The sequence below is a fragment of the Venustampulla echinocandica genome (assembly GCF_003357145.1).
Source record: "Venustampulla echinocandica strain BP 5553 chromosome Unknown scaffold_0, whole genome shotgun sequence".
Taxonomy (NCBI): domain Eukaryota; kingdom Fungi; phylum Ascomycota; class Leotiomycetes; order Helotiales; family Pleuroascaceae; genus Venustampulla; species Venustampulla echinocandica.
This window is the reverse complement of record NW_022474205.1, coordinates 3662750-3674800: the sequence shown is the minus strand read 5'-3', so window position 1 is coordinate 3674800 and position 12051 is coordinate 3662750. Positions and strand designations below refer to the sequence as shown.

The window sequence follows — 12051 nt, the reverse complement described above, 5'->3', positions numbered from 1 at the left end:
TCAAATGAGTGTCGCTTTTCTCCATGTTTTCTCCAGTCGCCTCCAACTAAGGTAGGAGCGGGCCGGAAATGGCTGCCGGGTCTCACTCCACGTTCACTCCAGCACCGAATCAAATGAGTGTCACTTTTCTCCATGTTTTCTCCAGTCACCAGGCGGCATATTCCGACTAGGGTAATGGCGAGCTGTAAGTGGCTGCAATATCATTCTCCATGTTTTCTCCAGCAAAAAATCATCTCCGATTGGAACGCGTGGACAAGGCGGTCGAAGGACTGATCTAGCCGATTTAGGGACTATCTCATTGGCCGGAATTTCCCCAAAACAGTCCCTTTCAGCCGATCGTGTCAAGCGTTCAGCGGTTTCTACGGTTAGCTACGTAGGAAGCTTCGGCTTCTATTATGCCATGCAAAACCCCTTCCGTACTTATTAATATCCTGATACTTTCCCAACTCTTGATTTCTTGTATCTACGTTGCTACTTTCATTGAGCCTCGACTATCTTACATCCATTTTTAAGTTATCTTTAAATTCTACCCACTATCATGGCTGCTTCTATTCTTGATGGTGCTTTTGAATATCCTAGAATTTATGTTGCATTTTCTACTCTTGTCCTTACTCAATCTATATTGAGCTTGCCCAACACTCTAGACTTTGCAAGCATAGTCCTTCGCGTGTGTGTTATACTCCCCATTGTATTGTCTGCAGCCCTTTTAGGCTTGGGGGCAATTGTTAATGAAGGTAAATTCTACTTCATATTTAGGGGCAACAACCTGTAACAATCTAGCAGGCCAAGACGGAATTATATATGCAAAAGTCGTCCTAGACTGGTTAATTACTCTTGTTATTCAGCAACGCGAGGTAGGATACTATTAGCAGGTACGATAATTTATAACTAACTACTATTAGTTGCATCTGATTTATTTAATGGCCATCAGAAGGAACGTGCATAACATGGAAAATTTCAAGACCGCTTCTTGGATGGTAGTAATGGTTAATGTCACCGGATTCGCTTACCAATTATGCGGGTAGGTTGCTTTTAATCGTATCACAGTTATTATTATATACTAACTTTACGGCCGCTTAGTATCTGGTCGAAGCAGCATATTTTGGAAGGAATAGGCTTTTTTGGCTTAAGGATGTCTGGACTATTCTGGATGTTGACCGCTTGGCCGTACGTGTCACATTGGAAATTCAACAGCGAGGAATTCGACAGACGAGGTATAATACTAGTATTTACTAGTCTTGGGGCACTTGCCGGGCTTATAATCGCAATCCAGAATCTGTATAGCGGGTTCACGCCGTTGTTATACTTTAATCAAGTAAGTTATCTCCACCTACTACGGAGAAAATCAACTAATACCTTGAAGATAGAAGTATGGGCCTTGTCTACTGCAACGCTAGGTTGTACACTTTTATATCCAGTTTCGGTTCTCTGGAAAAGGCTCTGTGGGGCGGTCAGACGCTGCTGGTATTGGATTACGGGCAACAAAGGTCTAGGTAGCGATATCGCCTTGGAAGAAGGGGTAACATCAATATCGGCTTTGGATTCGCAAGTTAGCAGTTTGGAAAATTAGAAAATTTTTGGTGCGGGTTTTGTAGTTTTATTTCGTGAAACAATTTCGCCTTGAATATAAATATTTGTCGTGCAGACTATGCGGCCTTGCATACCTACCCTTGCTCTCGAGGCGCGCGGATTTTCAGCTTGTGCAGTTAAGGCGGCGAGCGTTCCTGCTAATCATAGGGACCACGTACTGGGCTGAATGTTGGGCAAACTCTTCATTTCGAAAGTGAGGCTGCATCGCGGTCGCCTTGATGTGGTTCTATCACGGATAAATATTCGTGGTCACCCACCTATGTGGTGTGGAAAAATAATTCTTTTGCCTGCTAGCCGTGGAATTGCCGAAGCTCTGGTCACATGCAATCTCGAGTATCGCTGGTTACTTATTACGGATAAACAACACCACTATTATTACCCCGAAGTACCCCGCACCATGGAGGGGCAGAAGGGTTCTTTACTAGCACGATACGATTCAAGGTACGATAAAAGTTTTAAAATTGCTACTATCGAGAGTTAACATTATAATAGGTACTACTACTTTAACACTTACGCCGTTGCGAACCGTAAACCCGCTTGCCAACAGTACTCCGAAATATTAAACCACGAACCAGCCATGGCTGAGGTCAGTTATTACGCAGATTCCTGTCGCTAGGTAGATTTTTATAACCAGTGAAATAGGGAGATAAAGCTATAGCAGGAATACCGGAGCCTATTATTGGCAAGATATTTCCCGCATCCAACTCTCCAAGAAGAATTGTTGCATCTAGCATCGACTATATTCGGATATATGGGCCAAAAATCGACAAGTGGATGGAAGATGTGGTGGATTTCGAAGATGATGTCCCGCCAGATCACCAGGTTGAGATAATTGGGGGTACAAACGTCAAGTTCCAGGCCGTATAAAATACCCTCGACACATGCCAAGGAGCTCTCGAATGGTGTGGAGGATCGGGCGCGGGGCCACTATGTGAATGCTACCGTCACATTGGATCCGGTGCTGCTGCATGTAGATATTTATAGTGGATGTACTTGGGCATAATTCTTTCCTCTCCTGTTGGTACTGCTCACTTTGTGGTATTCCATCGTATAAGATATCTGCTATCTTGTGAAAGTTCTCGCGGGTAAGGTTCTCGATCGAAGCAGAGCTAAAAATATAATCTCTGATTTTTTCCCCTATAATTAAATATTATTAGAAAGAGTTTGCGGTATATGTTATATACTTACACGACCCCTCTGTAACTTGTCCTTCTGCCATTTTGTCCGCTAGCGACGGACGAGTATTTGGAGGGCGTACACTCTGGCGTAAAATACCCATAAACTTAGTCGCTGTCGGGTTCGTACTCAGGCCCCTTGTAACAATTATGTCCTCGATAAATCTTAATGCAAGTGGATCCACTAATCTATCAGTAACGCTCTGTATAAGCTTGTTTAACGTACTTGCTGGTATCAATGTTGTGATGAAATGTACGAATAAATCGGATTGATCGTAATTTCCTTCTCTGGCCCAGTTTTGAAAAGTCTCTATCGTCGTTTCGTTAAGAATGAATTTGGTCGGTTTGTGAGTATCGATTAGGAGTTGGAGTTTCTTTGTACGACGACAAGCTCGAGGTGATACACATAATGCGAAAGCAATAAAGAAGAAGCAAGATTTGTGCATAGCAGCGCGGTAAAGCTTTTGCGCGCTTATGTTCTGGGAGGTGGTTGTGCTCTTATGCTCTACTAGAAGTTTCCCAAAAGTAAGAGCAAATCGACCCTGTAGAGATTGAGCAGCAATGGCCGAGACCGAGTGTTCGAGTTGAAGATGGTTGGTAGCCTCCGTTATGTCCGTTGATGTTATATCCTTCGTAGTGGTGGCCTTTCGACAAGCCGTTTTACGCTTATAGCGTGTGGGAAGGGGTGTTGTTGACTTTGGTGTTCTGTACATTGGTGATGGTGCCATGCTGGATTCATTAGAGTGTAGAACGACACAAGTGAGGCAGCGATGCTAGAAACGCGAGGTGGGCGAGGTAAATGGCGGCCTTGTTTTAGGCTGAGGAACAATGCCTAAGCCCAATTCGTCTAATGATACATCCCACAGGGGCTGAGACGACACCGGGATGGCGCTTTGAACTGCCACAGAAGGAAATTCCTCACATTTCTTGATTGATCACTGAACTAGTTACACCGACTATCAGGGATTGGCCATAAACAGGGGTCTTTGTTACTGTACCTATGGTGGCTGTCAAGCCTGACTAGGACTGCTCCGACCCGCCCACGATCCGCACAGGCTGATGAATTCTGGGGATGAATCTGTGGCCTGTGCTACTCCTGCGTCGAGGCGTGCAGTGTATACACACTTCATCTCATTCCTCCACGTTAGATTTCGCCCACTTTTCACAGGCCATCTTGTATGTTTCGGCTTTCTAGACAACTACACAATAGTTTATCTTCTGACTTTTATCTCTTCCTCAGTGTCTCTAGCAAGAGCAAAATATGTGGTAGGGGACAGTATTAGTAGGTATTCCAAGCTAGACCCTAAGCGGACCTTATTACTATGTGATATTAATATTGTTGCGCACGGGGACGTTGTATCCGTTTCCGGATAACGGGAGCGCGCGTTAAACGGTGGGAGAAACCCGAAACTCTCATTTCCACCCCCGCCCTTCGTCAGAATCCGACTCCGCGGAAAGCAATTATAGTAATTGGTAGAAGAACTTGGGTTGCCTAAGATACTTAAATGTATGGATTCCTTATGAGATTCCCTCGGTCATTCCCTCCTTATACACTTTACTCCCTTACCAACAAAAATGCAAGAAGCAAACTTTATAAACACAGTAATGCTCTGCTACAACTGCCAAAGGACGGATGTAGTGAGGCTAATGCGAAGTGGGCCCGATACTATTCCTGCGACACAGGAAGCTGAAGTACTTAACGTTGTTTTTGTGTCTTGCGCCTGCTGTCTTTCGCTTCCCCACGTTTACAAACCTGCGGTATCCCTCTTCCCAAAATATGTCGACCCTAAGAGATACGTGGAAGCGCTTCAGTGGCAGAGCTATATTTTTGGTTGCGTGCCTAAGATTTCTCTAGAGACAAAGTTCTCCCTTATGTCATTGAAACTCAAAAAGGTGGCTAGGGTTAGAGACATAGCTGATGTGATTTACGTGCCATACGGGACTCAAAACACCTTGAGGCCTTTCGCATCACTCTCTAATAGGCCGCTCATCTTAGGGGAAATGACAAACGGCACCCCCCCTTCTTGCACTTGTTGCTACTCAGAAGTATGCCATGGACTACCGGGATACGACTCAACTTTGGAAGGAGAAAAGAGAGCAGAGAGCAATTAAGATGAGGTCTGGATCACTTCAAAAGAAATAGCTGGCTATACTTCGTTTTTGGAGAAAGAGAAAGAAACAATGGAATTCGGCGTTGTATTATCTCTTTGTTAAATATAAAACCTACAAACTTCTTACTCTTCAAAATGCTATAAGTCTTAGATGATGAACCTACTGAGTCGATCAACAATATCATCCTCATAGTTAGGATTCACCCCTAAGCAAATCCATAATCATGGTGGTAATCTCATCGATGGGACCGTATACGCGAACTTTCATCCCGGTCACTATATCCACCTCCGTGCTGTACATTCCACCGCCGCATCGGAAGGTGTTTTTATCCGGGGGCCAGAAGGTGATCCTCATTACGAAATAGTCCTTATTCACGTCTCGACCGTCTATTATATCACTATAACTGTTGACTATGCACCCCTCGATGAGTTCAATCATCGTGGCGTCGCCGTCGTCGTAGATATTGTTATCGAAGCTGAACAAGCCGTCCCACCTGAGCATCTCGTAGTTGCGTGCCGTTCTGATGCGGGGTAGGACTCCAGCCCTCGTTCTAAAATTGATCCAGATGTAGTCGATTGTATACCGTCCCGGTGATAAATGTGTCGGTAGGTTCATCACGTCTAAGATAGGGGTGTTGAGGGTGATGTAAACTAATCCTCCAACAGGGGACGAGTCCAGCACTTTGACACGGTCTCTCAGAGGCGGGTCAGGGCATATCGAAGCGGAACAAGATCGCGCTGGTACATGGGGCGTCAGCATGGAGAGGACGATGTCCCTGAAGTCGGGCACCACCTTGAAGCAGTACGAAAGGCTGTCCATGTTTAGGAATTTGACTGAGGTGCTCGACCAACTGGTACATGCTGTCGGCGCCAGTACCACGTCATCAACCCGATGCTGTTTTGGCAACGGTTCTGATAGGAGGTCAGATGCTGCCTGCGAAGCTCGTTCCCGTGGCTTTCCCACCACAGTCTCACTGGAAGATGTTCTCCATGTACATCCACTAGTCGTATGTGACCGTGGGTAGGTCGTTGAAGAATAGTTTGTTCTTGTTCGGGGGCGGGGCTAGAATCGTGATCCCGGAGTTTCGCTCGCGTGTTGTAATGTTAGGTACGTACCTACCGACGGAGCCGCAAGTGGCAAGGCAAGGCAAGATGCGGAGAGTGGACGCATGCCACAAGGTAAGAAGCCGGTCAGATGTGTATGTCTCCGTCTCCCGCAGCGCTTTCCTTCTCTTGTTGGCAGAAGCGAGGAAAAGTAATTCAAGGGCGCTTCGAAGAAGACGAGCATCCCGGCGGGGTGGTGGTGGTCCCAGATTCCCGAAACCTCGGACCAATATAAATAGCGCGGCGTACGATTCTAAGACTCGAGTATTTGTAGTTAGGTACGATGTACTTCGTACACATCTGGGCTGACAGGGTGAGCTGTGCGTATGAGCGCACGAGCACACTTCACAAGCCAATCACCTATGTCTGTAGTGACAATCATGTTCAGTAGCTTGCATTATCATTGGTAGATATAAAAAGATCTTAAACTATTTCCTTCACACTAACAGGTTTTGCTCCTTGAATTCCATCGTCTACGCTCTCTTCTACTTCCTCTAGGGTCCTCAATTTAGCGGAGACCCCGGAATACGACTTCATCAATCGCAGTCGGTCTCCAGCCTTTGGGGTGGCCAATGCTTGCGACTGTCCCGCGCGCCTTCTCCTGTCAACGTGCCTCGCAATTGACCTCGCATCCATCTCAATATCACCAGTATCTTCCTTGATTTTGGAGTGAATACCAGGGTGGACTTTTGGAACATCTTGAGGCTGGAACTCTGTCTCAACGAACTCAACGCCTTGATACTCATCCATTGCCTTGAGAACCGTACTGCGGATTGACGAACTGAATTCAGCATCTCCGCATGCTAGTACGGCTTGTCAGCGAGCTTGTGGTCACCTTTATCTGACTACCATACCTGTGATAATAGTTTTTCCTGGGGATCGTTGGATCTGCTTTGTCATGAGTCCTTCGATGATTGGTATTGCTTCTTCTTCGTAGATAAATGTCCAATGCGCATCGCCAGTAACAGGTGGTGGTTGTGTCTTCTTGTGCGGGTAGAAACACGAGAATGTGAGAATTAGCTATATTCAGTACTCGATTAGCATTAGTTCGTTTGTAGCGGTCTGTTGTAACCTTGCATTTTCGGAATCTTTCGTTTGAAGTTCTGATATCCATTCCGACGACCAGTCTTGTTGAGCATTGTCTTCTAAGATCCAAAACACATCGAGCTTCCTGGTGAGAAGTCCCCGACGGTAAGCCTCATGATCTTTCCCTTTGCTCGTTCGTCGATACGTCATATGCCGGGCATAAGGGATAATACCTGCTATTCCAATTCCCTTGGCGATTAATATAACTGTTTCATAATTTTCCAATTGGAGATCTTTCCCATACGGACCGTCAATAATGACGCTCTGAATAGAGTTCCTCGCAGCTAGCTCGGAGCTTATTCCGTTATGTGGTTGAATCAAAAACGACAAATTCATAGCGCTGAATGAATCATCCCACCAGGTAATTACATAGGGATGAGCTTGGATACGACGGCGAAGTCCCATATCAGACAGAAATAGATAGAGATACTGACCAGGGCGAATTCGTAACGGCCGCCTCAACCGCACAGTCATTGCTATAGCACCGACAACGTCTTCACCCTTGCTTTCGAAGAAGTGGGTGATGCTTGCCTGCCCTGCTCGAAAAGGCATCTTACCCCCCAGGTTATAGTATGCCATTCTAGTCAGCCTCAAAATATTGTTGATTACCCAGACTAAAAGCGCTACAATTGGGAATATTGATTTGCCAATCTCGGTATATGGAAGGTGTTTGAGCAGGGCAAGGACAGTAATAAGAGCTAAGAAAAGATGAACCTTCAAGAAAATCTCGAACATCAGTTTTCGCATGCAGTATATAGATAGTAGTAATATAAGGGCAAGTGCAGAAATAGACTAAATCTGATAGTCAATATTCAGGTATAAGGCTTAGATCGTGCAGACTCGCCGAAAGCCCATATATCTGGGATGAATCAAACGTCCACGGTTTCCCAGAAACAATGACCATTGCAACGTGAACAAGCCCTTGTATAATCACGACCCGGCCGATCCAGTGATGTGCCAAGTAGTAAGTATGCAGAGAGACGCCTAAGAAATTCGCTAGAATACTAGTTCGTCCCCCCAAAAAGAGTGGGATCAAGTTGATTGAGGCCATGGTGCCTGATCGAATAAGAAGGTCTGATGCGCTTCGGACGCCGAGACCCATACAGAAGCCATTCACCACGAAGTAGCTTCCGGCCAGTAGTGCTTGAAGTCGAGAGACTCCAAGCCAGTACTTGCGGTCGATGAACATCGGATACACAACATGCTTCAAGGCAAATAGTTTAAATCGGGCAACAAGAAATGCGGTGGTAACCAGACCAATGACATAGGTTAAAAGAAATGCAAATATGATTGCGATAGACACGGCATACCACTGAGTAAGGTTCATGGTGAAATTGACTGCTATGGTATAATTTTAAAGAGGTAGAGATGGTAGGATAATCATATTTAACAGCGCAGTACTAGCAATTTGCGTGTCAACAAAATTCCGGGAAACGAACTTTGCCTCACATGCAGAACCCGAATATTAAAAGGCGGGTAAACACGCGATCACAGGCGCGCGCATCGAGATCCCAAAATAGGTCAAGCCCTGCACGGTGACATCTAACCTACTTATTATGGCACTCTAATTGACCAAGGTAGCGCTTATGCATGCCCCGCGTACTCGAGTATGCCAATCAGCTCTATACTTTGGCCACCCACAAGCGCGCGATATTTACTCCGTAGGCAAGATATGGTTGGTCGGCCGGAACGCTGCGCTTGCGGCAACTCTGAATACAAAAGAGTCTGAGAACCGCCGTCAATGGGGTTTCAAGTTTCACACGGTTTTCATCCTCATTAGGTATTTCAATTGCTATTAAACTCGCCAATATGCCAGACAGACACGTTATCTCCAGGGGCGGAGGATATAACAATCGAGGTCGTTCTCGAGGCGTCGTTAGTTAATTCGCAAGTGCTGGCTGAGCTGGAGCTAACGGAAAGACAAAGAAACCCCCATTCTCAATTGCCTACGACGGCAGGCGCGAAACCTTAAGGAAATTGAACGACCGCGCAGAAACTATCATGAAGAAGTGCTACGGGCTTCGCGACGTTAGTTCAACCGGGCTTGTTATTGATTTGATTATCCGGGATGGCGAGGAGGGCTGTTGTTATAGATCAGACTCATGGACACCCATGCCCCTTCCCGATGTAAGTATTTGTTGGAAGCCTATTTGCACACTGCTGACATGCTTGATAAGAATGTGCGGATGTACGGACCGGGGGACTTTATGACAATCAATGAGGCCCGCGACGCCGTTCGTGCTAGGCCCGGGCACACTGTGGAAGATAGAAGCGACAATGAAAGCCCAGGCACACTTTCAACACAGGCCAGTATCGGTACATCAGAACCACGACCACGTACGCCAACATCTAAACTACCTGCTGGTACAGCTAGTCAATCAACATCAACTCTCCACGATATGCCAATTTTTGGTACCCCGGATCTGTCGGTGTTACACAATCCCTCGTCAATTCAACAGGAGGGCCGCGCAACTCCAAGCTTATACACAGGATCAACATGTACACCTGAACAGTCTGCTAGCTGGCCACAATCTTCATGTTTTGTTAAATCGGAGGACTCGAATGAGAGTCTCAATCTTTATCAAGGCTTACAGCTTGGGGGTCTCTTGGGCGATCTCGTGGATTCGAATAAGGACGACGGAAAGGGCGATCTAGAAGTCAAATTTGAGAGAAGTCAACCTTCATTTCTCTCCTTCGTGCCATCATTTAAAAGCTCAGAAGTCAAGCCATTCCCATCTGTTCCAGCACGCGCCCGTGTTCCACAGAAAAGGGCATCGGATGTGGAATTTCTGTCCGACATCCGTTCTCCTAAAAGGATGCATCGCTAGCCGATTAGCTTTAAGTAGCGTATATTATTGTAATTCTACCGTTTTCAGATGTTTTTTCGCTCTGTTGGTCGTGGCCTCGAGCATCAAGATAAAGGTTGGCAGTGCTCATTGCTTATGCGTTTAAGGAGATTATACGATTAAATAATAGTTATTAATATATTACAACTCTTTTCAGGGTTTATACAATTAAAAGGAATTTCTTTTCGTCTCTGTTCCTTATAGTCTTTGATTTTCCTTTAGCTATAAATAAATGATAGCCTTGATGCCAAGTCGAATAGCATAATTCTCGGAGGTCTTGGATGCGGCCTCCTGCCTGGAACCTCCTAAATTTAGCCTCTGTCATTTTGTTACCGGCTGTAACATGGTGTTCCTTATAACTACGGTCTCATCTACAGAACCTCGCCTTTTTGGGGAAAATGAGACTTCCGCCTGGTGGTCGTCCGCTGATTTATCTCAGACGTCGGCCAAGTAGGCTGGTATTCTAAGTCCAACTCCTCGTGTTTCTCCCCTACTAGTTTGTCCATATATGGAGTTTGCTGTATAGAAGAAATTGAAATTTTTTCACCAGGTAACTTCTGTCTTTTTAATGCTCTCTGTACCTCTTCCTTCCTTATATCCACGGTGTTGTCGACTGGAGGTGACCGCTTAAGGTTGTTGCCGCCAGGCACTACAGTGTGAGCCTGGATGCCCGTTGGTTGAGCTCGTTTATCTCGTCTCTGGCTATGGTATTTTTTGAAGGCTTCCTTCTTCCACTGCTCTACTCCATCAGATCTAACAAGATAATAAAATTTGGAGGGATATTTCATCATTTGATGTATAATATTGCGCCGAGGTACAATATGGCAGGCCTTGTGGGTCGTGGCCACAAACATTACCCAACCCTTGCGACCGTCTTGAAGATACTGTTCTAGATCCTCTGCCGCTTTTGTCATAGACTTTGGCTGCCCATTACGTGCCCATTCAAAAAAGTTTAACTGCACCTGATCCTTGATGAATGCCATATCGATGCTCATTAGGTTGGCAACTTGCTCTATCCTCACTTGACGTGAATCAGGCACTCCTGATTCTCCGCAGTCAGGTATTAACGAGGGGGGGAAAATCTGTTTATTCAGATTCTGCTCTACTTGTATCAGAGACATACCCGGTGTAAATTCTTCACCCTCTGATCCTGATATTTGAGGGGTTGGATTCTGTGTCGTGCTGTCCGCTGCTATGAACTCCTGTTTTCTATTGGCGACCTCCAAGTCTTCCTTATTTATAACTTGTGAAAGGGGCATTATTGACCTGGGGCGGTCTCCTGGCAAATCCTCGAATGATTGTGGGATATGATCATCGACTATTGGTAGCGATACTAATGTAGTGGATAACACCAACGGAGTTTGCGGCTCGAGTTGTGTCTCCGGCGGAGGTTGTACTTCATAAGAATTCATTTGGAAAATGCTAGCAACCTCTGGAATTTCTCTATTAATGATACCCTCGCTTAATTGTACCTGGTTGGCTGTGTTGGAAGGGTCCACATGTTTGTCAGGACTTGTGAAATCTTCAATAATCCTAGCGTTCTCGTTATCTGACCAAAGAGATATGATTGGTGACCTCGACGGTTCTGATGGGAGCTCGATGACAGGTCTTGATGATTGTGTATTTTGTAAAACGTCTGCTATATTGTCCCCTGGGTTCGGCTGGCTTGAGGCAACGCTCGGTGCTTCCTTTTTTAATGGCTCAGGTTGGGCTTCTGTGATTCTACTCGAGGCTTCGATGAATCCTTCAGTGGGTGGCGGGGAATTTTCAACGGGTTCAAAAAGGTAGTCGTCTCGTGGCCCTGTGGTATTGTAGTCAATTCTGTCAATCTGATCAAGAATTATCTGCTCAGTTGCAAGCTTGTCTATGGGTGGAATATGTGAATCAATGTTTACTCTAGCTTGTGAAGATGAAGCATAGTATTGCTGCGGTTCATCAGATACCTCGAACCGGGGTTGAACAACATCAGTTGGGATGGAATTGCTAGAATCGTGGTGCTCCACCTCCATATCCGGAGACAGAAGTGGAGACCGAGCTCGCTCTCGAGGGGTCTGTAACTGAGGCTGAGAGATGCCAACATTTAGATTGCTAGAGTCTTGCCTCACATCATCGCTCACTGCAGCTTGGTGTAAATTAATT

The 12051-nt window shown here is 45.7% G+C and overlaps 6 protein-coding genes across 6 annotated transcripts in view; 2 read left to right on the top strand and 4 right to left on the bottom strand.

The window, feature by feature from the left end:
• Positions 1 to 1987: 1987 nt before the first annotated feature.
• Positions 1988 to 2457, top strand: BP5553_01148 (uncharacterized protein; the record flags this gene model as incomplete). Its single annotated transcript, XM_032009771.1, has 3 exons — positions 1988 to 2031; positions 2083 to 2176; positions 2233 to 2457. 3 exons carry the CDS (start codon positions 1988 to 1990, stop codon positions 2455 to 2457), a joined length of 363 nt encoding a protein of 120 aa, XP_031873825.1.
• Positions 2458 to 2873: 416 nt separating this feature from the next.
• BP5553_01147 (uncharacterized protein) lies at positions 2874 to 3493 on the bottom strand (the record flags this gene model as incomplete). Its single annotated transcript, XM_032009770.1, has 2 exons — positions 2874 to 2920; positions 2992 to 3493. 2 exons carry the CDS (start codon positions 3491 to 3493, stop codon positions 2874 to 2876), a joined length of 549 nt encoding a protein of 182 aa, XP_031873824.1.
• A 1576-nt stretch (positions 3494 to 5069) lies between these two features.
• Positions 5070 to 5696, bottom strand: BP5553_01146 (uncharacterized protein; the record flags this gene model as incomplete). The annotated part of the gene is made up of 1 exon (XM_032009769.1): positions 5070 to 5696. One exon carries the CDS (start codon positions 5694 to 5696, stop codon positions 5070 to 5072), a length of 627 nt encoding a protein of 208 aa, XP_031873823.1.
• A 707-nt stretch (positions 5697 to 6403) lies between these two features.
• BP5553_01145 (uncharacterized protein) lies at positions 6404 to 7618 on the bottom strand (the record flags this gene model as incomplete). Its single annotated transcript, XM_032009768.1, has 3 exons — positions 6404 to 6783; positions 6835 to 7000; positions 7142 to 7618. The coding sequence occupies 3 exons, from the start codon at positions 7616 to 7618 to the stop codon at positions 6404 to 6406; spliced, it is 1023 nt and encodes a 340-aa protein (XP_031873822.1).
• Positions 7619 to 8875: 1257 nt separating this feature from the next.
• On the top strand, positions 8876 to 9894 carry BP5553_01144 (uncharacterized protein; the record flags this gene model as incomplete). The annotated part of the gene is made up of 3 exons (XM_032009767.1): positions 8876 to 8941; positions 8993 to 9193; positions 9244 to 9894. The coding sequence occupies 3 exons, from the start codon at positions 8876 to 8878 to the stop codon at positions 9892 to 9894; spliced, it is 918 nt and encodes a 305-aa protein (XP_031873821.1).
• Positions 9895 to 10283: 389 nt separating this feature from the next.
• BP5553_01143 (uncharacterized protein) overlaps positions 10284 to 12051 on the bottom strand; it is a gene marked incomplete at both ends in the record, with an annotated part of 3893 nt that continues 2125 nt past the window's right edge. Inside the window, one exon of the mRNA XM_032009766.1 lies at positions 10284 to 11975. Within this exon, the coding sequence (XP_031873820.1) occupies positions 10284 to 11975 (1692 nt within the window). The remainder of the gene's footprint in view (positions 11976 to 12051) is intronic.